Consider the following 22,965-nt stretch of genomic DNA (forward strand, 5'->3'; position numbering starts at 1 on the left):
AGTAAAGCCAAGGTATATCACAAATTTATCACCCTATATATTCTAGGAGAATCAGATGCACAATTTAATTGTCTATCAAATTATATTACACCATTTTTTACTTATATCTTCAAGTTTTCGTAGAAAATGCATTTTCTTATAATTTAGACCCCACTTATCAATATACCCATGGAAAATTGACATTTTAGATTATTTTTAAAGTTGTAACAAATGTTTCAAGAGTAAAGATACTAATATTGTCGATATAGTTCGTTCTTTTCATTAAAAAATTAAAAAACTGTTTAAATAGTTGTTAAAGAGGACCAATTAAAATGATTCCAGTATTCAAACTACATTAACTGACTGTTTGCCTTGATTAATAATAATTGCTCTAAATACTAAATACATAAAAAACTGAATTTTGTATAACCTTAAAAACTTTATTTCATTTTTTGACAAATGCTTATTTATAACAACAGTGACGTTTATTTTCATAACTTATTATTATATTGATTTCTGATTCAAATCCACATTTATTTAGAATAATTTATTAAGTAACACAATTAAGTATATAATTAATTAATATTTGGGCGGAAATAATGGTGGTATATTATTTAATTAATGGTATACTCTTTTATAAAGATTTAAATGGTTTTCTTTTTGTATACAAATGGACTGTAATATTATCGCTTTTAGCACCTGTACATTCTGTACATTTGTTGCTTTAAAAACAATCAAAAATGTCAATATTCCATGGGTATATTGATAAATGAGGTTTAAATTATAAAAAAATGCATTTTCTTGAAAACTTGAAGGGATAGGTAAAAAATGGTGCAATACAATTTGATAGACAATTTTTTTTGCATCTATTCTAATATATACAGGGCGTTCCATTTAAATTAAACAAGTTATTGCCGTTTAAAGCTAGAAATTATTTAAAATAAATATTTAGACACTCTGTATAAGGTAGTATTATTGCGTCACAATAACTGATCAATAAATATACTTTAATAAATACCGTATGATCGAGAAAAAACGGCGTCAACAATGGCTCTGAAATGAAGATCGCTGTCATTTTATATGTAAATTTATATGGGAAATGTCATTGATCGTCATTTCCCAGCCAACTGGACGCCGTTTTTTTTCGATCATACGGTATTAAGTATTAAAAACTTTGATATCCTGGAGAAATAAACCTTAAAATTTTTACTGCAATTTCACAAAATTGAAAATATTTCAAAAACGGTAAGGTTTAAGTGTGATAAACCGTAATAAAATTTATCTTTATTTTAATCGTAGAAACTAAAAATGTAATAATATACAGGGTGTTCCATTTAAAAAAATGCAACTTTGATATTTTTTATTTATTTGGGACACTCTGTATCTTGTAAAAACATTTTTAAATTGTAGCTCTAATAATCCTCCCAACGAACCCAAAACTTACAATTTGTAAAAATCTAATCGTTTAGCTACAATACTCCGTGTCGTATGTGGTGAACAGCCCTGTATACATATTATTACAATATTTTTCAAATTGGGAATAGTTGCATTAAAAAATCACTATATATGTATTTTCACAAGTGATCTGATCTATTCAAACTGTTTTACTTATTTATGATCAATTTTGTATACGAGTTCTAAGGGTCATACGGTATTTTTTCTATGTGTGGAGTACACTGACTGACCGACTGCTTATTTTCAGCTGGTCAAACACTAAATTCTTCTTCGTCTAACAGTCAAACCAGCTGGACGTCGGTCTCCGCAATCCAGCAAATATTTGAGATGTTTTTCATTAAAACGAAAAAAGAATAATGATTCGTTCATTCCTTTTAGACATTCGAAGAATAATCGTCAATTAAAAAAAGGCATGTTTGACATAACTGTAATGTCGTGAACAAGAGACTGTTGTAATTTTACAAAAAAGCGCCGCCTTAAAGACATATATCATTACTTTTATTGACTCTAAAGATTGTGTAAAAGTAATTGTTTCGGTATGTATAAAGAGGAACTTCCTTATGACGGTACTGACTTTAAAGTACCTAAATGTCTGGTTATATCAATTTAGATTTAATTGATTGGCTAGAGTGGCGGTAATAACCAAGAAAAAAAATCCTCGGAAGGCAGGATTTTTAGCTCACTTTTGAAAAAAAAATTCTTTTTTCATTAAAAGTACCATAACTTTGAAACGGTTTACGATAAACATTTTTTCATCGCGGATTCTTGTACAGGGTGAGCCAAATTGGACGCTTTTATAGGGAAACACCCTTTTCTATAGGAGATATATAGAAAACTAATATCGGTGTCTGGAGCTCAATTTTTGTCAAAAACATGATGGTGAAAACCGCACATCGATACCTGTTACCGTTTCGGAGTTACGAGGTGTTTTTCAAAAATACGCTTTTTTAACAAATCGCTGTAACTTTTTTGTTATGGAAAATTTACTATTTTTATGAAAACATTTCCAAAGCATCTTTTTTGCAGAATTTAATGGTTTAAGTATATTTTTTTTTAAATTAATAATTTTAATAATTATCAACAGAAAATTTGATTTTTTAAAATGGACACCCTGTATATTTTTAACTCATTGAAAATAATTTAAAATTACCTTTACAAAAATATAGCACACTTGATATTTTGCTCGATTCCTCTTCGAGATAGCTGTAAGATAGCTCTTCGTCAGCTGTAATGCAAAAAAAAATCTAGCCGGTGAGCAGCAATTAAAACGAAAATAATATTTGCAATGAGAGATGCAGAATTTTATAACAATTTAAACTACATTTTACCACCATCAATACGTTTAAACTATATCTAATAATAATAAAAATAAATTGCAAACCGAGACATGAGATTTTGCTACAGGTTTTCGACATATCGACCGTCTTCTGTTATGGACAGACGGGGCCGTATAGAATATTTCTCGCGGAATTCATTAACTCAGTGGGGGTGAAAGATACCCTTGCATAACCGCTAACTACTTCTAATTATTATCTAGATTATATGGGCAATTTAAAAATAAAAAAAACCTTTATTCTTCCTCAAAGATAATAATACAGCAAATTGATCCGTATGAAAGTTGTTCATAATAAATGGACAAGCAACTTTCCTTCATGATTTTTTTTGTAGCTTGATTATTTTTGGAGATAGCGTCCAGTTCATGAACAAATTAGGGTAGTTTTCAATGTTACTCTTTTTTCAGCAAATTCACCCTAGGAAACTCGTTCAAAATAAGAGGTATATGTACACCTTTGCCTTATGAACTATATTTTGACGACGACGACTTTACTTCATACGAAGCAACAAAAGAAACCAACAATAAATCTGAGGAGCCAACGCCAGGTCCATCACAAAAAAGAAGACGATACAAATAAAAAAAAAATCATAATATTAATTCACTTGATGAATTCCATGTTTCGTTTTGGGGAAATAAATACATATCGCAGAGAAGTTTGCATGTAATTTTAATATGAACACCTTTAAGTTGGTAAATTTGTAGAACTAAACAAAAATTATGAAACTACCCCAATTTGTTTATGAACTGGACGCTATCTCCAAAAATAATGAAGCTACAAAAAAAAATCGTGAGGAAAAGTTGCTTATTATGAACAACTTTCATACGGGTCAATTTGCTGTAAAAAACTTTTTGAAAACCACCCCAAAGGGTTCATCAAACGGCCGCTAAGTCCGGAAATAATAAACTTATAAAAAAATTGATTAGGCGAACTTATAGAGAATGTTCTTTTGTACAATTTGCGTCTAATTATTTTGTTGTAGTACAGTTTAAAAAAAATTTCCGATTTTCGAAAGACAGTCGCTGACAAACTCTGAAAAAATCAGCTTGCCCGTAATTTTTTATTTTCAAATGACAATCTTATTGGACTAAAATAAACAAAGCTGTTTCTTTAGTTGTCAGTTTTGAGTCAATATTTTTTAATTCTCTTTCGTGTCCATTGCTGATTGAATTGGAGCCAGAAATGGCTGAAAACGAAATAAGTAAATTTGGCAACAAAGGCAACAAACGCCATATCCAAACTACTTCCATTTAAATCCCGAATAACTTATGAAAAGAAATACAAAAATTTTCAAAGATGGAAGCAATTAAAAAACGTGCGTGAAGAAGTAAAGTTTTTAGCCTATCCTCGCTGTTAAAGTACAGTAAAACTTCCATATAGCGGCCACAAAAATTTTCAAAGGAATGTGGCCGTTAAGGGAAGTGGCCACTATTGGGAACAATAAAATACAGATACCAATGTAAAATGCCTTTATTTTGGAAACGTGCAAAGTAATTAAAATTAAGTACGAGCATGTAGTACAAACACACAATAAGTGTTAATAAATGATCTTCAGTTTTTAGGTTTTGGCACAAAAAAAATAATTCAGTTGTTACAAAAAAACTTTATTACATAAAAATTTTTTTAAAAAAACTTACAATGTATACATATGTATTTTACACATAGGTATTCTTATATACATATGTACAATTGACTTTAAAAAGTTACAAAATGATAACCTTATTTTATATGGTGAAAAACTGATTAATGGTAGTCTGCTTTAAATTTTTAATTTTGATTTTTGTAATTTCACTTTCAAATTTCATCAAAGTATGGGCAATATCAACCGCTAGTTCGTCTTTGTTTTGAATCACCAAAAAATTCTGAATGTCTCTTAATTTTTCACATACTTCACTCATATTATTTATAGATGAACACAGAATGTCTTGGCCTTCATCTTCTTCCTCTTCGGCTTGAGTGGAGTCCTGTCTGTCCTTGTTGTTTGTAAATTCCTGGATTATTCCCTGCATCTCTAAACTAGGATTTTCCGTAGGGACATCTGAATCGACTGTCAGATATTCTTTAAGATCTGGACTTCCTGGCATGTTTTTTAAAATTGAAGATAACTGACTTAAAGGAATGTCGTCCTCTTCGTCAAATGCATCGTCCCCTTTGACGGTTGCAAATCCCGCTTTTTGGAAACATTTTTTTATAGTGTTCGATGTAACATTTTTCCATGCTGTACTTATCCACACCATAGTACTTGCCAAATTTATGCTCTCTTTAGCCTTTTCCATCGTTTCTTCGGTATTAGTAAAAGTCAAAAGTCTTTTAATAAAAAATTGACGATATTTTAATTTAAAATTTTGAATAATTCCTTGGTCCAACGGCTGGCAATGAGATGTCGTATTTGGAGGAAAAAAAATTATACGAACATTTTCAAGTTCTATTTTTGGGTGAGACGTGGCATTATCCAAAAATAAAAGAACTTTTCTACCCTGCCGTTTCATTTTGGTGTCAAAGGTTTTGAGCCAAGATGTCATTATATCTGTCGTCATCCAAGCTTTTTTGTTGGATACCCATTCTATCGGCAATTTATCTACATGCGCTCCTTTAAAACATCTCGGGTTTTTGCTCTTACCTATAACTAGCGGATTTTCCTTCTCACCATGCATGCTGCAACAGAAAAGCAGTGTCACTCGTTGTTTAGCTGATTTTTTGCCAGCACATTTATCATTCTTTAAAGCAAAGGTTTTGTTTGGCATTGCCATATAATAAAGCCCTGTTTCGTCTGCATTAAAAATGTCTTTAGTGTCGTATTCCTTAATGATTGCTGTTAATTTTGTTTTCCAGTCTTCAACAGTCACTTCATCCACATCTGCAGACTCACCACAAATTGTTTTGAAGTTAATATTATGTCTCTTGCAAAACTTATTTAACCAGCCAGTTGAAGCCTTAAATTCACTAAGTTTCAAGGATGTAGATACCTCAAGAGCTTTTTCCCGAATTAAGGTTCCCGATATGGGTATGTTTTTGTTCCTTGCCTTACAAAACCATTCGTAAACTAGTTGATCGATTGCAAATCCTTCTGTTTTAGGAAACTTTCGTTTTTTATCTGCATTGCATCCTTCTTCTTCAAACATTTTTTTTAATTCCACTTTGTTTTTTAAAATGTCGTTCACTTGCGTTCTTCCAACACCAAACTTTTCCGCCAACTTTCGAGCACTGCTGTTATATTTTTCACTTTCCGCGACAATATTTAATTTCTCTTTAATAGACAAACGTTTACGTTTCAAAGACATGGTTGCTGTTCTTTCAGAGTAAGAAACTAAACTGATTCTATATCTCCCAAAAATTTCAGCAAACTACTGACGAATTTGTATTGTATTTGTCACTCTCTGTACCTATTTCTCAAACAAATTATAAATGTTTATTGCTTGGACTTTCCTAAAGTGTCCTGAAACAGCTCTTGTTAGACAAAAAAAAAGGTTCGAAGGGTTCGGTTTTTGGCCGGTATTGGGGCAATAAATTTAATGGGATTTTCCAAAATGTACCTTTGAAGCGGCCGGTGACCGCTTTCGGAATTAACGTTATTGAGAAATATTTTAATATAGGAATTCCCCTAAGATTAATTCAAACAACTGAAAATTGACCGCTAACAGAAGTGACCGCTTTTTAGAAGTGGCCGAAATGGGAAGTTTTACTGTCAATCATTTAATCAACCCTTGCGGTTAAAGTACTATTTTATCTACTATTTTTGATAGATATAAGGTAATTTTAACAGTTGCGATGGAAAAAATTATTGAACGACGCATCATCACTGGATATCACTGGTGTGAGTCTTATAGAAGTAAAGAGGAACTCTGAAGTATTTATCAATACACACAACCAGCACATTTTATTTATTACTTAATTTAAAAGAACAATTAAATCAAAGGCCTTAAACTGATTTTAAAATGTGTACAGAAAAAAAATTCCTTTCACTCACAGGAAATCTAAGAAAATAAAACAGTTCTGTATAAAGGTTTGATACTGTTCGATCGCGAGACACTTGATTGGCATTTTTGACGGTTGATTTCTATCAAAATACAGCGAGAATCTTTATTTCTTTCGGAAAATTTAAATCGAAATAACAGATAGACAAGAAAGAATTTGAATTTTCAATCGAGGCTAATTCGTCAATAAAAATTTCTTATCCGCTCAGATAAACATAAAATGTTTAAAATAATTATAACAAACTAGCGTGTACCCGCGACTTCGCGTTGAATTAATCATTTGTAATGGTGATGATAAAGCAAAGCAAGAATTTCCATTAACATACAAACTGGATAAAATTTTCTCACATTTATGTCAGCATGAGAAAAAACAATATGGCGATATTACTATATAACTTGGCAATATTTGAGAGGTAGTTTCATCTCGTTGGAATTTGACTTTCGAAAAATCCGTTTGCCAAAAATATCTAAGCTTTTTACGTCAAGCAGTTTAAGCAGAATCGTGGTTAATGAATTACCCAACTTTATGAAACACCCTGTATGATTTTTTAAAAAATTTCAAAATATGTAAAGAAACAAAATAAATTATGCGTATCCAAGCGTTTTCCCGAAAGATTATCCGTTTTTTAAATAACAAAAAATATTGTAATATTTGAGAGGCGTTTTCACCCTCTTGGAATTAGAGATTCGAGAAACCCCTTCTTAGAGAATCTCTTAGAATCTCTACACCCCACAGTCAATCCGTTTGCCAAAAATCAGCTTTAATCGCCAAGCAGTTTAAGCAGAATCGTGATTACTCATTGGTCATATTTTATGAAACACCCTGTATAAATTTATAAAAAAACTTAAAATATGTAAAACAACAAAATAAAATATACGTGTTTAAGAGTTTTCCGAAAAACTCACCGGTTTTAAATAAAAATATTTTAATATTTGAGTGATAGTTTCACCCCTTTAGGAATTCGAGTTTCGAAAATCCCTTCTTATCGAACCTCTACACCCTAAAGTCAATCCGTTTTCCAAAAATCAGCTTTTTACTTCAGGCGCTTTAAGCAGGATCGTGATTAATCAATGACCAGATTTTTCGAAACACCCTGTATACATTTTTAAAAAATCTTAAAATATGTAAAAAAAAATAAAATATATGTGTTTAAGCGTTTTTTCAGAAACTTGACCGTTTTTTAAATAAAAAATATTGTAATATTTGGGGGGTGGTTTCACCCTCTTGGAACTGGAATTTCGAAAAATCCCTTCTTATCGAACCACTACACCCTAGAATCAACCTGTATGCCAAAATTGCGCTTCATAAGTTGAGTGGTTTGAGCAGGATCGTGATTAATCAGTGGGTTTTATATATTAGTATACATTAGTATAGATTTCTATAATTATTATTATGTGATTTATCAATAAGGTCTAAATATCTTTTGAACTTCTGTTAGCCAAAAAAGAATGAGTGTAAATAAAACCATTAACATTTTACATAAAATATTCAAACACGTAACATACGAACACCATTTGTTTGTTATTACTTATCCAAAATGACGAAAAAAACTGTTAAATGTCACCTTTCAAACGGTACCACTTGTTGAAGAATTTTTAGAATTGCTAAAAATATGTATTGACCTCTCTGTAGTTCTTTTATATAACGGTAAGAGGTCTTAATATATTCGAGTAAAGCCGGTGACAACAAAAACGCAAAAAAAAACTGTTACAATGCCCTGCGAACCGTACGAAGAACTGCTTAAAAATAATCTGGGTTATCTGATGAGTTGGTGTAATTTTAATTAGCACAACTAAAATAAATCCAAAAGGTGTGTAGATGGTCTCGTTGGCAAAGAATTGTGGCTTTAAATCTTCACAATTTTGATATTTTAGAAATAAGTATTCTCTCTATCTCAGTAAGCATTAGAACTTGAACCTCAACTTTCATGTTACAGATTTTTTTTCTATACAGCACACGATCACAGCTTATTTAGCACCAGCTGGTCATCTTTCCTTAGTCTAAATCATTTTTGTTAACTAAATTTGAAGGGAGCTCAAAACCCAACTTGTTACACAACATAAGATAAGCGAATATCTAGCTATGTAGTGCATAGCATAATTATCGTATGAAGTCTGTAGGCTGGTTGTGAATAGACTCTGATATTATCACAATACAAGGTACATTCTGTGATATTATGTAATTTAAATACTAAAACATTAATTTTAGAAAAATATCTAATAGTCTCTAATCATCTTATATTGTGTGTTCCTCATTCCTGGAACACAGAATATAAGATGGATAAGCTAATACAAAGGTATTGATAGTATATTGAACTTATCTAAAAAATGTCTACTCTGTTTAGTGAAAGAAAGAATGACAGTATTTGTCTGTCATTTTAATCCAACAGTAAATTATTTTTCTGCCATTTCTTCAAAGGTTATTTAGATTTCATAAAAAGATATAGACCTAAGAAAGAAATGATATAGATACAAAGGTACCTACATTAATATAATTAAATTGTAACTGTAAACTTACAATATATGTATATGTGGATTCTTATTATGAGAATATTTTTATAGTCTGTCTAAATGCAACACACAGGTATCATTTTAAAGTTACTTCCTTAATAAGGATATAGAAAAATAACTGTGAGAAATAAATTTTATTCAATTATTAATTAAGAAAAAATAATTGTTTTAAATATAATGATTTGAGGAAAGAATGTTATATAAATGCATTATTAAAAAGATTGTCAAAAAGTATAAGGAATCGTGTAAATTAAATCATTAAAAAATTATTATGGAGATATTTAAATATGTTACTGTTTTATTTGTTATTATTGTTGTTACTGTTGTGTTAAAATTTTAACAAACTGTCTAACGATTTTTTTTATTACATACATATTACTAACATTTTTTCGAAAAATGTTGAATATCGTCAAAAAAAGCATAACCTTGTTGGTTGCAGGTTAGGTTAGGTTGTGTCACTTTGATTCTCTTGACAATATTTAAATTTTTTCGATAAAATAATATGACAAAAAATATAAAAAAATGGAAACAAAATTAATGTTTGATTTTAAAAAAGTTGCGCTGATGGTGGCTTCTGCTACTTCCTTTAGACCCTCCAAAAAACCTTGCCCTAAAGTTTTAAAGCGTCGGTATTCCAGTGCCGGACAGTGGCACAGCAGGTGCCCTATGGTTTCTTCTTTCTCTCCGCATTCTCTGCAGTGGTTGGAAATTTTCCATCTCACTAGGTTTACCCCCGTGGGAGAGTTTCCAGTGATGACACCTACAATTATGCGTCTTTTTGTGCTCTAGTAGTTGTTTTGTCTTTTTGGCTATCTACCACTGGCCATAATCTTCGAACTGTACCGCAGTCCTCACGGTGTTGCCACGTCTCTTGCTGCTTGGCTTTGATGGTAGTTCCTATAGCTTCCTTCAGTGTGTTGATCGTCACAAGTGGTGGATTATCTGCCACGGCTTCTCCCCTGGCTCCCTCTTTGGCGAGTCTGTCTGCTTCTTGATTGCCCATTATATTGCTGTGGTCTGGCACCCAGCCTAAAGTAGACCTGCCTTGACGCAGCCAGGACTGTGCTTCTCGGCATTCCATCACAGTTTTCGATCTCACTGATTGCATGGTGATGCTTCTTAAAGCGCCCAAGCTGTCAGAGTATATCACAATATCCTCTATTATTGGTCTATCAGCAATTTTCTCTCGTATACAACTATCCACCTCTTTAATGGCGTAAACCTCTGCTTGCAGAACATTACAGCCATCTGGTAGCCTTAAAGATCGTCGGATGTCTAGTTCCTCTGAGATGATCCTATCTATACCTGTGCCTCCCCGTATAACCAAACAGTATAGAACCTCTATCGAGCCTATATTAAAATCTTTAGTCGATAAAGGCAGCCTTTATTCTTTTGGTACAGCGACGATACGTGTTTGAATACAGTCTAGCCTGTACTGAATAAAGTTGGCCTGTATTGATACTTTACCGCCACTGTACATTCTGGATTTAGATTTAATAAAGTTAATTTGTCGATTCGTTATCGTACCGATATACCTACTGACGGCGTCGTTTACAAATATGTATTTAAATCTATATCTTATAGTTTTTCTTATTGTTACCTGAATTAGAAAAGTTATATTTAAGGAAATTCTAAGTAAATTCTTAATATTCCAAATATTAATATAAATATTCTAATGGCATAAAATACTACAAAAAAAAATATTTTGTAAAAGACGCCTATCTATAGGAGCTTTAAAAAGCGGAACACATGCTATAGGTTAGATAAGATTTATATTGGGGCGATTTAAGTAAAATTACTGAAAATGTAATTACTCTTTTATTATATTTTTACTTACAAATTTGTGTACACTACTGTTTTCATCAGTTTTAAAACTTTCATCAATTCTTGTAACTTCATCAAGGGTGTTCATGGGAAAATTTCATCTTGTTACTTTGTTACCCCCCAATGTGACCATGTGACCATCAGTACCGTTATTATAATTACCCCGCGGAAGTTTCTTCCATTGTTTAGATATATTAGGTACGACCTGCCCTTCAACAACTCAACTTGTGGAAAATACACAGATTTCAAATTTTAGATTTTTCTTCCGTTATGTTATAGTAGAATGTTGAAGAAACACGGAGAAGCACATTTGTATATGGCATATTAAAATGATTATAACCCCAAAAATGATGCGCCAGCGGAATATCATTATAGATATATAAAATATATATGAAGTTGTAAAGGATCAGCGTATATTTACTATGTATAACTATACAAATTTGTATAGAGTTAATAAAGGATAAGTAAAGTTTTCGTAACAGTGAATATTGTCATCGAAAAACTGTATAGAATCTGTATTTATGCATTATCGGAGAAATATACAGGCAGTGCTTTATGGTTGCTATAAAGATTAAATACAGAACGTGTCTGTAAAGGAAATATTTGGGTATTCTTTAAATATGCTTTATATCCCAAGCAACACAGATAGTAGCAGGTACGTTCCTGGGACTACAAAAGCGACCATCAAGTAGAATGCCACTAAAATGGGGAAGAATTTAGGGTAACTGGGTAGTATATCGGGTGGTCCCAGGGACTAACGCTGCCACTATATTTTGTAACTATAAAGTGAAAGGGTAGTAGCGGCCACTATCCTGCTACATAGCGGCCTGGTTGTCCCTACGTAGCCGCCTGGTAAGTGCTACTATATAGTAGCAAAACCAAAGATATGTAAACTCAAAGCAAAACATTCTTTCAGCGACTTCTACTTTTAAAAAACGTTTTGAAATAAAATAATAATATGATATGACAGCCGCGGTGCATAGCCATGTTAAAGTTAAGTTAATAATGGCGTATTATGTTTATGAGGAAAATGATGGTTTTTAATCGCGTATTTCGGACACTTCCAGGGCTAATATAATAACGCACCTCACTTTACTGACAAATATTACCGAGTTAGATGGAAATATTTTAACGCGCCTTCGAATTAATTCAATTTTGTAGATATTTAAGGACAAAAAATAATATCAAAAATATTAAAAATAATATTTCGTAATGCACGAAAGTGTGTTCGAGTTCTAATTGGAAAAATAAATGCTTAAAGCACTATAAAACTTGGGAAAATAAAGAAAAAATGAAAATATATTAACAAATAAATTTAATTAAAAAATGTCTGACAGTAAAAAATGGCTGACGCACACTTCGCTATGATAAACTTAGGCTCTTCCCTATGAAGTAGCAGGGACTACCCATTTTTTACTTTAAAAGATCCGCTACTTCCAGTGATTAAGTTGTTACTACCCAAAAGTTACTTTGTAGTATCGGTTACTACTTTGGAACTTTATTATCCTTAAATGTATTTAAAATTTGTACACTATGGTAACTACTGGAACTAGAACGTCACTTTAAACACCCAAAAACTCGGACAATCAAGCATTTTGTGACAATATAGTTCCATATGTTTCTATAAAGTTCCGCCTACCTCTCATCTCAAAACAATTTAAAAACACTAAATTTTTATCTAGGAGCCTTGGAAAAGTATAATATTTGATCATTTAATGTTTTTCGTGTCTTGCCCTAACTGGTTAAAAGATGCCTAAATTGTATTTTTAATCATATCTCAATTTTTTCAAATGGAACGAGGATGACTTATTAGCATATTTGAAAAAAGCATTTTTACGAATAATTTGGTACTACACACTTGGTATTTCGAGTTAAATTGCCGTTATGAACCGATGTTACAATTTCAAATAAACCATATGAGAAAATGTCATATTATGATATGTCATTCTATTCAGAGTGTCATTTTCTATTGAATTAAGCAAAAAATATTGAGGGTGTCATTTAAAAATCAAAAGTTGTCTTTTCCGGTGAAACATGAAGTAACCAAAATCAATTGAATAAAAAAATGATGAATGAGAAAATCGAATTTTTACTTTCACCCTAATCTGATTTACTTCAATTCCAGTCTCCAAAATCTCATCTAATTCTGTTACAAAATACCGGTTATAGTGACAAATTAGGTAACGGGGTGCACCCAGGAACTATGTTTTGGTAGCCAGTCTTAAACCAAAGGGATTTGGAACTATCTGTGTTGCTTGGGATATGAAGTCTTTATCGAGACATCTTTATAGCAAAGAAACTAATCTATATATTAGGCTTGAGTTTACTATATCGCGTGGTTATACGGATCCTGAAGTTGCGGAAGCATCTGTGTAGACTGCTATCTCTTTTCAGCAGAATAACAATAACTGAAAAAAGTCTCAGAAAATGTGATGTCCGATAATTTTCCGTAATAAAAGTAAGCATGCTCTAGATTCTTTAAACCTGCATCTCGATGACGATTACGTCACATATCGCCAATGTAACTAGACCTCGCATTTTTCCCTATAATCCTCTTTTTAGTGTGGATACTTAACAAATTTCTTGAGAATCTGTCTGTTCGCCACAAACAATCTCGTTTACCGCTCGATACGCACCAGTTTGCATCTAAGCCGACTTAATAGATGCGAACATAACTTCTTCCGGTAACTTTAAAAAGCGGAACACATGCATTAGACGCCGCGCCGTCCAATTTGTCCGAACAGTTGTATAAAAGCTGCCGTTCGATGGCAGAATGGATGTTATTCAAACTATCCTGTCAACCATAAAGGCTGCTAAATGGTCTGCAACAATTTTCCTGACAGCGACAATGTTCCATCGGGCTGAATATAACGCGAGAAATAGTTTGGTTTTATTGTAATTACTAACGATAGTTAAATAACGATAGTAGTAAATGTAAAGTTAACTTTTATGATCCATTTGACTCACTTTCGTCGATTCAGAGAATGGTTTAGAAGTTTAGATAAAACGGATTTATTCAGGGTGTTTCAAAAAACCTGTGCCATCTCTCGTGGGGAGATTCCTCATGTAAAAATAAGATTTATTTTTCATATCAACATAGGTCCGATTCTGATTTGTTTCATAGCTGCAGGGTGTTAAAATCTTAATATTCTTTTAATTTATTAGAATTTTCTTCCAATTTTGAGGTTAAAAGTTACTACAAATGCGACATATTTTAATGCTAAGAAAGTGTAGACATATTCACCAGGGACGTGCATATGGGTTATCACTACAATATTTTTCTAAAAAAGACATGTACAGCTGGTCCCAAAAAAATGAATACGCCTCGAATATTTGGGCAGTGTATATTTATTTGTCATGTATTTTGACATGTTAAAGGTTATTGTGACATTGTATAAAGCAACTTTGCTTTTGACAAAGTGAAATTAGAGAAATGGGGGACTGGTGTCAGAATATACTGCCCGAAATAATAAAAATGTTTTAAATCGTATTCAATTTTATTGGAACCAGCTGTACACCACTTGTTAGCCGATTAAAAGTCATCTCTTGATATTTTGTCGATTTCGGCCTCCTTGATGAGATAAACGCAATTTTATTAATTTGCCTTGATCCAAGTCTAATAGCAACGTTTAAAAACTTTTAATATCATTAACTTGCGAAAGTTTTAAATAAGAACTCATTGATTCCTCATCAAAGAATATTAAAAAAACATCCTATAAACATGGGTATGAAAATGCATAGTTTTAGAGTTATAGGGTGTTAAAAAAATTTAAAATTAGGTTTTTTGTAATTATCTTAAATAACATATTACTTTTTATTTGAAATTGCTGTAGGTTGGGCTAATACTAATAATAACTAATGGTAATAATATTTAATAACAAATTAGGTAAAATATATAATTTATTAATTTAATTTTTATTTTAATTTTTTTAATTGTGATTAATAAAATTGCGTTTATCTCATCAATTCGACAAAATTACAAGAGGTAACTTTTAATTGGCATTAAACAGCCTATACAATTTTGATATCAAAAAAAAAGTCAGTTCAAGAGAAGTAGCCTTAAAATTGTTCCATTTTTGTTTTGTGTTAAATGTACCATTTTTCTTCCATTAAATGGATTAAGTGGTTAAAAAATAAAATTCTTATATTTCTATATATCATGAAACGCAATAGCGCAAATAACACAATAATAATAATTATTTACACTGCAGAAACCAGAAGTAAGAAAACACTGTAAAAGAACAGAATTTGTATCAAAATGTATTAAAAATATAAGTACCTAGTTGTTATACTAGGTACATACTAAAATGGTAAACATTGTGTAACTTTTTTTGGGGATATCCTGAAAACTCTCGTTCTCCTTGAAACCTCCGCGTCGTATGAGAGGCCTCTCAAAAGTTACACGTTGAAAAATGTTCTGTAGTATTAAGTACCTAGACAGTTTTTCATTGCAGAAGAGGTCAGATCAAGTGCGTTAACCAGGAAAAGCAAAAATATCCAACGTTTGCAATCCCATAACACTCGATGTTCGTGTACATCCCACGAATTTCACTTGACTTTTACTTAAAGCGACAAAACTAGATGCAAGGCGCTGAGGCTGAGGTTGTGTCTAATTCTAAGACCACTCGAAATAGGAGATAATACGTAACCTCTCTTAAAGAGAGAGAGGATAAATGCATTTGTCAATAATACAACGGTATTAATTATTATTCAACGGGCTTAATGAGAGTGGCGTATATTTCAGTGGCTTCTTGGATTATCATTCGACGTGACTATACAGATTAGCCGTTAGCTCAAGAGGGCAATTGTTATTGAACAATTTGCATCCTTGAGTGTTATATTAGATAACTAATCCTCAAACTTTTAAACTCATCAAATCATCAGTCATGGGCGTGGCATAATTTTTTGTAATTTATATCAATATTCAATTGAACAGAAGTTTTAACACTAAAGCGAGGTTTCTACATGCAAGGATTACTGGCGCCAGTGTTCGCCAGTTTATTGGCGCCACAATTAAATGGCGCCATTACCCGTTTCCACAGGTCTATAGTAAATTTAAAACTGGCATGTCATTACGTTCAGTTTTATGAGATTTTAACACTTTGTTACGCTCTAGGGTGTAAGCATTCCTAATACTTCGAATTTTGGCCTTGGCGGAATTTACATCATAGTTGCTGAGAGAATCAGACATGACACCAACAATTCTTCTCAAGGCTTCATCCCTTTTATTTCGGTCCTTATAATCACTTATTTTATTGTTTCATAAGCAAGGATGTTGTTCGTAGGCTTCCAAGAGCTTTATTATTAATTCATTAGACCACTTGAAACAAACGACATTTTTACGACTGGAGATGCTCGCTGTATTTTTTACTCATAAAACTGGCGCCAAAAAGTACAGGAGCGTTTAACTTTACTGGCACATGAATTAGTGGCGCCACTAAACTTGCGCCAGTCGATTTTACAGGTTTCCACATACAATAAAACTGGCGCCAGTTGAATGGCGCCAGTAATCCTGCATGTGGAAACTCCGCTTAATAAAAGATACAATAATTTGTATATCTATCAATATCGATATATATATATATATATATATATATATATATATATATATATATATATATATATATATATATATATATATATATATATATATATATGAAATGAACAAAATTCTTACAGCTTTAGTGTATATTAATAAATAATATTTTCTTGCCTTTAGCTGTGTATTTTTCTAATTTCGAAAAATCGAAAGTAGAGAAAAATTAAAAAAAAAAAAGTAAAAAGTAATATACACTAAAGCTGTAAGAATTTTGTTCATTTCATATATTTGAGCGGGCCGAAAAACGCTCTTTACCATCTTTTGACGGGAGATGCACTAATATCTCACCGACACTTTACGACATCGTCTGCAGATATAGAAGAAGTTTTGCTTGCCGTATCGGTGAGAACCAGCCCCTGGACAGCCCACCTGATGAAGGGTAGGCCCAGAAACCGGTTGTGGGAGTGGAGCTTGGTTCCCCCCTTTACGACAAGCAAAACAATTTTCTTTTTACTTTTTATTTTTTCTCTACTTTCGATTTTTCGAAATTAGAAAAAATACACAGCTAAAGGCAAGAAAATATTATTTTCTATTTAGTGAAACTGAGCACACTGTTTAGATATGTAGTTATCCTGGAAATGACACAGAAAGAGTAAGACCGTGTCTATCAAGCTTATTTTTTTTAATTTTTAAAATTAATAACTCTAATTTTTTAATCTATACCGGGTGCGTCTCAAAAGTGGCCCAACCCTATAACTTTTTAATTTTTTCAGATAAAAAAACGAGATTTGATATGTTAGTATATGGCATGAATTAGGATTGATTGACGGTATTCAATTGTTTTTGATCACTTCCTGTTTCACCGGAAATGACTACAACTGACACCCTCGGTATTTTTTTACTTTGTTTGATAGAAAATGACACTCATCTGAATAGAATGACATATCATATGCCAACTTTTGACATTTTTGCTTTAAAAAAAATCGTATTTTATATTTCAATCTAGAGTGCCAGGGATGTGTTAAAAATGCAAATTTTTAATCAGGAAGCCTTGGAAAAATAGATTTGATCGTCTAATGTTTTTCGTGTCTTGTCCTGGCTGGTTAAAAAATACCTAAATCGTATTTTAAATCATATTTAATTTTTTTCAAATGGAACGAGGGTGGCTCGTTAGCATATTTGGAAAAAGCATTTTTTACGAATATTTTGGTACCACACACTTGGTATTTCGAGTCAAATTATCGTTATGATACAACTTCAAATAAACTATATGAGAAAATGTCAATAGTTGACACATGGTATGTCATTCTATTCAGAATGTCATTTTCTATCGAATAAAGTAAAAAAATACAGAGAGTACCATTTAAAAATCAAAAGTTGTAGTTATTTCGAGTAAAAGAGGAAGTGACCGAAAACAATTGAATACCTCAATCAATCCTAATTTATGTTATATACGACCATACCAAATCTCGTGTTTTATGTGAAAAAATAAAAAAGTTATAGGGGTGAGCCACTTTTGAGACGCACCCCATATTCGAAACTGTAAATAGAAAATATTTCTGTTTTCGCTAGATATACCACCGCTATTGTTGCACTTATGTGACACTTTGTATAATATATTATTTAGGGTGAGTCTTAAATAAGTGCTAATATTTTTACAGGTAGTATATTTCGACCCCACAAAAACGGTTACGAGGTTTTTTCGCAAAGAAAAATTGAGAATTTGGAATTTTTTGAAAAAATGTTCGGATTTTTTTTAGTTTTTAGTTAAAAAACATAATTTCTTGATAAAATGGTAAAATAGGTAGTCGATTAAATTTACAAGACACAAAACCCAGAAAAGATCCAGTGGTTCTCAAAATTTAAACGAAAAAAAAAATTTTTTAAATTTTCAAAGTAAAATCTCGGTTATTTTGGACGTATTTAAAAAACAATAAAGAAAAAATATGTTTCTATTGTCGAGATCTACCAGCCCTGAAAATATTTGCACTTATTTAAGACTCACCCTGTATTATATTGTCTGGAGTTTTACTGTGCTCCTAATTTTTTTCAATAATAACAATCACAATTTATCTCTTGATTTAAATATCTAAGTGTATTTTTTTCTTATTATTTTCAGATGCTGTCCTTAATATTTCTCCTCACCCTGTATATCAACGGGTTCATCGCAGCTCCATCATACCAAAGACCCCACACGAACGACGAAGAAAACGAAAATTCATCTCGTCAAGGGAAAAATATCGGGTTTTTCGATTACATCCAACCCGAGATAGATTTCGAAAGTTACGCCACTGACGACGATTACAATTCCGTGGTGGAAGAAAACGATCTGAGCCGCACTGTTCCAAGCAAAAAGCATAGGCGTCCCCAATATAATTCGCCCATTTATTACATCAGGCTTCCACCTCAACCTTACATGTTTGTCCCAGGTACAGTACAGTATAATTATTACTATAGTTTGTCAAATAAGAGGATCCATGACTTTGACCAGTGACAGTTGTGTCTGTCATTGTAATTCACAGTTTTTTATACTGTGAATTATAATGACAGACTGTCACTGGTCAATTTCAAGGATCCTAGATCATATCATTCACTCTCTACCCCTATGGATGGTACAATTGGATTGTTAAGTTTTTATAACTATTCGGTTCAACTGTAATGTGAAAATCTGTATTATATATATATAATAGCTCTAAAAACCTAAAAGGATCATGGCTTGATTGGTTATCTTTCTCCATTTGTTTCTGTCTTTCGCCTTTATTCTCCACCCATCCACTCTTATCCTTCTCAAGTCCTCTTTTACATCCTTTTTCATCTGATTCTCGGTCTACCCCTCCTTCTCTTTCCACCTATTTCACGTTTCATTATCATACTAGGAATTCTTGCTTCAGCCATTCTTTCAATGCGTCCCAGCCATCTCAGTCTTTGTGCTCTTACTACTCCCGTTATACTTGGTGTGCGATATAGTTGCTTTAATTCTTCATTTGTTCTTCTGGTCCATATATTGTCTATCTTCTTTCCTCCAAAAATCTTCCTCAGTATTTTTCTTTCCCAAATCTCTAGCCTCGAACTTTCCGTTGCATTGAACGTCCACGTTTCACATGCATACAGCACTATTGGTCTTATCATTGTTTGGTACATATTGATTTTTAAACTTCTAGAAATGTTCTTACTCCATAATTTTTTGTAGTGCGCTGATACATCTATTTCCTGCCATTATTCTTGCCATCATTTTTTGATTCACATTTGGATTCCTTAGAAATACGGCTCCCAGATATGTGACTGTATCTACTTCCTCAAACTTGTCTCGTTTACCTCTCTCTCAGAATGCAATTGTAGACATCTTCCCTTCTCAAAATCCCTATCTGACCACTCCATAAATTTTATTTCTTCTCATTAAAAATTAATCACTAAGCCTACTTTTTGCACTTGATTTTGTAGTCTTTTGGTCACCGGTATCAGCTCTTTCCCGATCTCTTGCTAAGATAACTAAATCATCGGCAAAGGCATGGTGTTTTTTTGTATACAGAAGGCCCTCTCTGTTGATTCCCGCATCTTTTACAACTTTTTCTAATATTACACTAAACAGTACTGGAGATAGTGGATCCCCCTGTCTTAATCCGTCCCTGATTATAAAATTTTCCGGTGTTTTCTTGTTTACTTATTTGACTTTATTTACTGTCTCTTGGAGTGTCAATTTTATCATCTTGGTCAGTTTCTTGCTAACCCCTAATTCTGTTAATGCTCTAAACACCTCCGTCCTGTTAACTTTGTCATATGCCTGATGCCGAAAGTCGATAAATATGAGCATTGTCTATTTTCCGTATTCATAACTCTCCGCTTGTATTTCTCTAAGGGTAAATATTTGGTCAACGGTACTTCTTCCTTCCCTAAATCCACATTGGTACTCTCCAATTTTCTCATCAACCTCCTCCACTTTCCTCCATTAGTGAAGGAAAATCTGTATTAAAAAGAATAAAATAATAAATCTTTTTTTTTCAGGTTTAGGTTACGTGTCGCAGCCTGCTCCGAACCCCATGTCCCAATTCGTCAATTTACCTGTCAATTTCGTGTCCAACGGCAAACCAAGCGGAATCTACCAATGGACGGGGGGAATCGAGATCCCCCCCGTACCAGCTCCACACCGACCAGCACCTCCTAAGCCTAAACCAGTGAAGAAACCTCTCAAACCCATTAAACCGGACTCGACCATTCACAGGCTACCTGGACAGTTCTTTTTCAACGGCAAGCCGGACGATATATTTGTCCTGCGGGACTCGTATAATTCGTTGTATAGCGATTGCGCAAAACTTTTATCCTTAAAATCTAAATCTTAGGCGAAAGTAGAAAATATGCAAGTCATAATTTTTTGTCAGGGTTGGAATTGTCTTTTACTATACACTTTGTAATACACAGAGACGTTCTACTTTCGTTACTTGCATGTAAAAAAGTGTAGTACAAAGAATTAATTAGTAGTCGCAGATAGAACTCCTGGTCTATAAATGATATTTGAATCAGGTAGTTATTCGTAATTTTGCGATTAGGAACAACTACTCGCGTTTTTCTTTGCGTCTTTACTCGCCCTTAAGGATTGTATCGTTCTATGGGAACATCCTTAATCGCGTAACATATATGATCTTTTGGTCCTGAAGTTGACCACATCGACCATGTTTTAAAAATTACCTTGACCCGACTGAAACCGAATTCTGGATCGACACAGTCGCTCCTCGCGCAGATCGGATGTTCATCAGTCCTTCGCTAACCGTTATGATGAATACCTCCCCTTTTCACTTACGTACGCCACCCCCCAGCCCTCACCGATCCTAACACCTCCATCCTCTTCTTTGGGTACCTACCTCTTCTTTTTTCCTTTTCTTCATCTTCTCGCCAATGGTACACCCTCTCGTTACACACAGATAACAGTAAATGAGACACATCTCGCCTCGTCAACCCGCCGAGACGCCACGGCGAATCTTCGCACAGACCAAAATCTCACCACCAACTCCCTTCGCACCACAACAAACTGCAAATTTACTCATCCGAACTACACAATCCGCACCCAACCCAACCCTGTACGTCATCGTCATCTCCATTGGGCGAATCCACCCGCACCCACCCTCTTACTCCTACCTCTCCCCTTTCCTGTTTCGCCATTTTGCCAACAGCTCCTCAAAACATCTATGAATTAAACTCTTTAGACACCACATCACTCCCCTCACCTCTCCGTTTCACTCCACGCACTCGATTCAAAATAATAAACTTTCCTTATAAATGGAATATTTGTATTATACAAGGCATAAAACATTAAAACATCAAGACAAATTTAAATTTAATTTATTAAAAATCTCATTTAGTAATAGTGCGATTCTAAAGCCCTGTTCTCAGAACGACGTCGTGTCGCTGGCGACACAGTTTGACGTTTCAAACAACCAATGGGGGCTGTACTAAATTTAAAAATTGGACAGCTGTTTTGAATTTTGCTACAAAAATCTAATTGGTTCTTTTGTCGTGTCGCTGGCGACAGTCGCAGTTCTGAGAACGGGGCCATAAACAATAATAATATGTTTTGCTCTCTTGAACTAAAAGAGATTTTCCTATGGTATAATAATATACAGGGTGAGTTTCCTACGGTACTCTATGGGTATCTCGGAAAAAACTGGAGATGGAGAGTCATAAATTGGGCGAAAGAAATTTTGTTTTTTTTTGGGTCATAAATATGCGCACTTCAGATTTTTGAAAAAGGTTCATGCTTACTAGATATTTCGATAAAAACACAATTTGTGGCTATTTTAAAAAATTGTCCCTATCTCCATTACAATCTATTTTAACCAAAAAAGTGTTAGATAATAAGGTTGTAGATAATACAATTCCTAAGTGACGGTTTGTGGCTTCTCCCGATTTTTATAAAACCTGTCATTTTGACATATGACTACAAGACGAGTATTTTTTTTAAATGGAAGTACCAATCAGTTGTGGCTAGACTTCATAAAAAGCGCCGATTTTTTTTAAGACTTTTGCAAGAATATAAGGGCTGGAATACTGTATTCTTGTATTGATCAGAAAATTGTTACTGAGTGATAGCCAATTCTTATCTGTCGTTGCTTTTCACTATTAGTGTGGTCAGCCATGATGGAGACAAGTTCAAAGACGTCCGTCGTGCACCGCTCAGAAATGTGAAACTGATGTCACATCCAAGTCTTTGTAAATTAAAAATAAGACCAAAAATTGTAATAAAAATTTGTGTCAAATGAAGAAAAGCGGTGTAGGATTATTCATTCAACTTTTCTTGACGGCCATGACAGATACGTTTGACGGTGAAAGTATATGTCTTACAGATTTTGTAGAGAAC

At 33.1% G+C, this 22,965-nt stretch overlaps 1 protein-coding gene and 1 pseudogene across 1 annotated transcript; one reads left to right on the plus strand and one right to left on the minus strand.

Moving 5' to 3' along the window:
• Positions 1–20,939, plus strand: part of LOC115882608 — a 31,957-nt pseudogene extending 11,018 nt beyond the window's left edge.
• On the minus strand, positions 4,493–6,049 carry LOC115882630 (tigger transposable element-derived protein 6-like). The gene is made up of 2 exons (XM_030900823.1): positions 5,389–6,049; positions 4,493–5,049 (listed from the first exon to the last, which is right to left on the minus strand). Exons 1-2 carry the CDS (start codon positions 6,047–6,049, stop codon positions 4,493–4,495), a joined length of 1,218 nt encoding a protein of 405 aa, XP_030756683.1.
• Positions 20,940–22,965: the final 2,026 nt, after the last annotated feature.

The sequence above is a fragment of the Sitophilus oryzae genome, unplaced genomic scaffold (assembly GCF_002938485.1).
Source record: "Sitophilus oryzae breed Bouriz unplaced genomic scaffold, Soryzae_2.0 scaffold_178_pilon_pilon, whole genome shotgun sequence".
NCBI lineage: Eukaryota > Metazoa > Arthropoda > Insecta > Coleoptera > Curculionidae > Sitophilus > Sitophilus oryzae.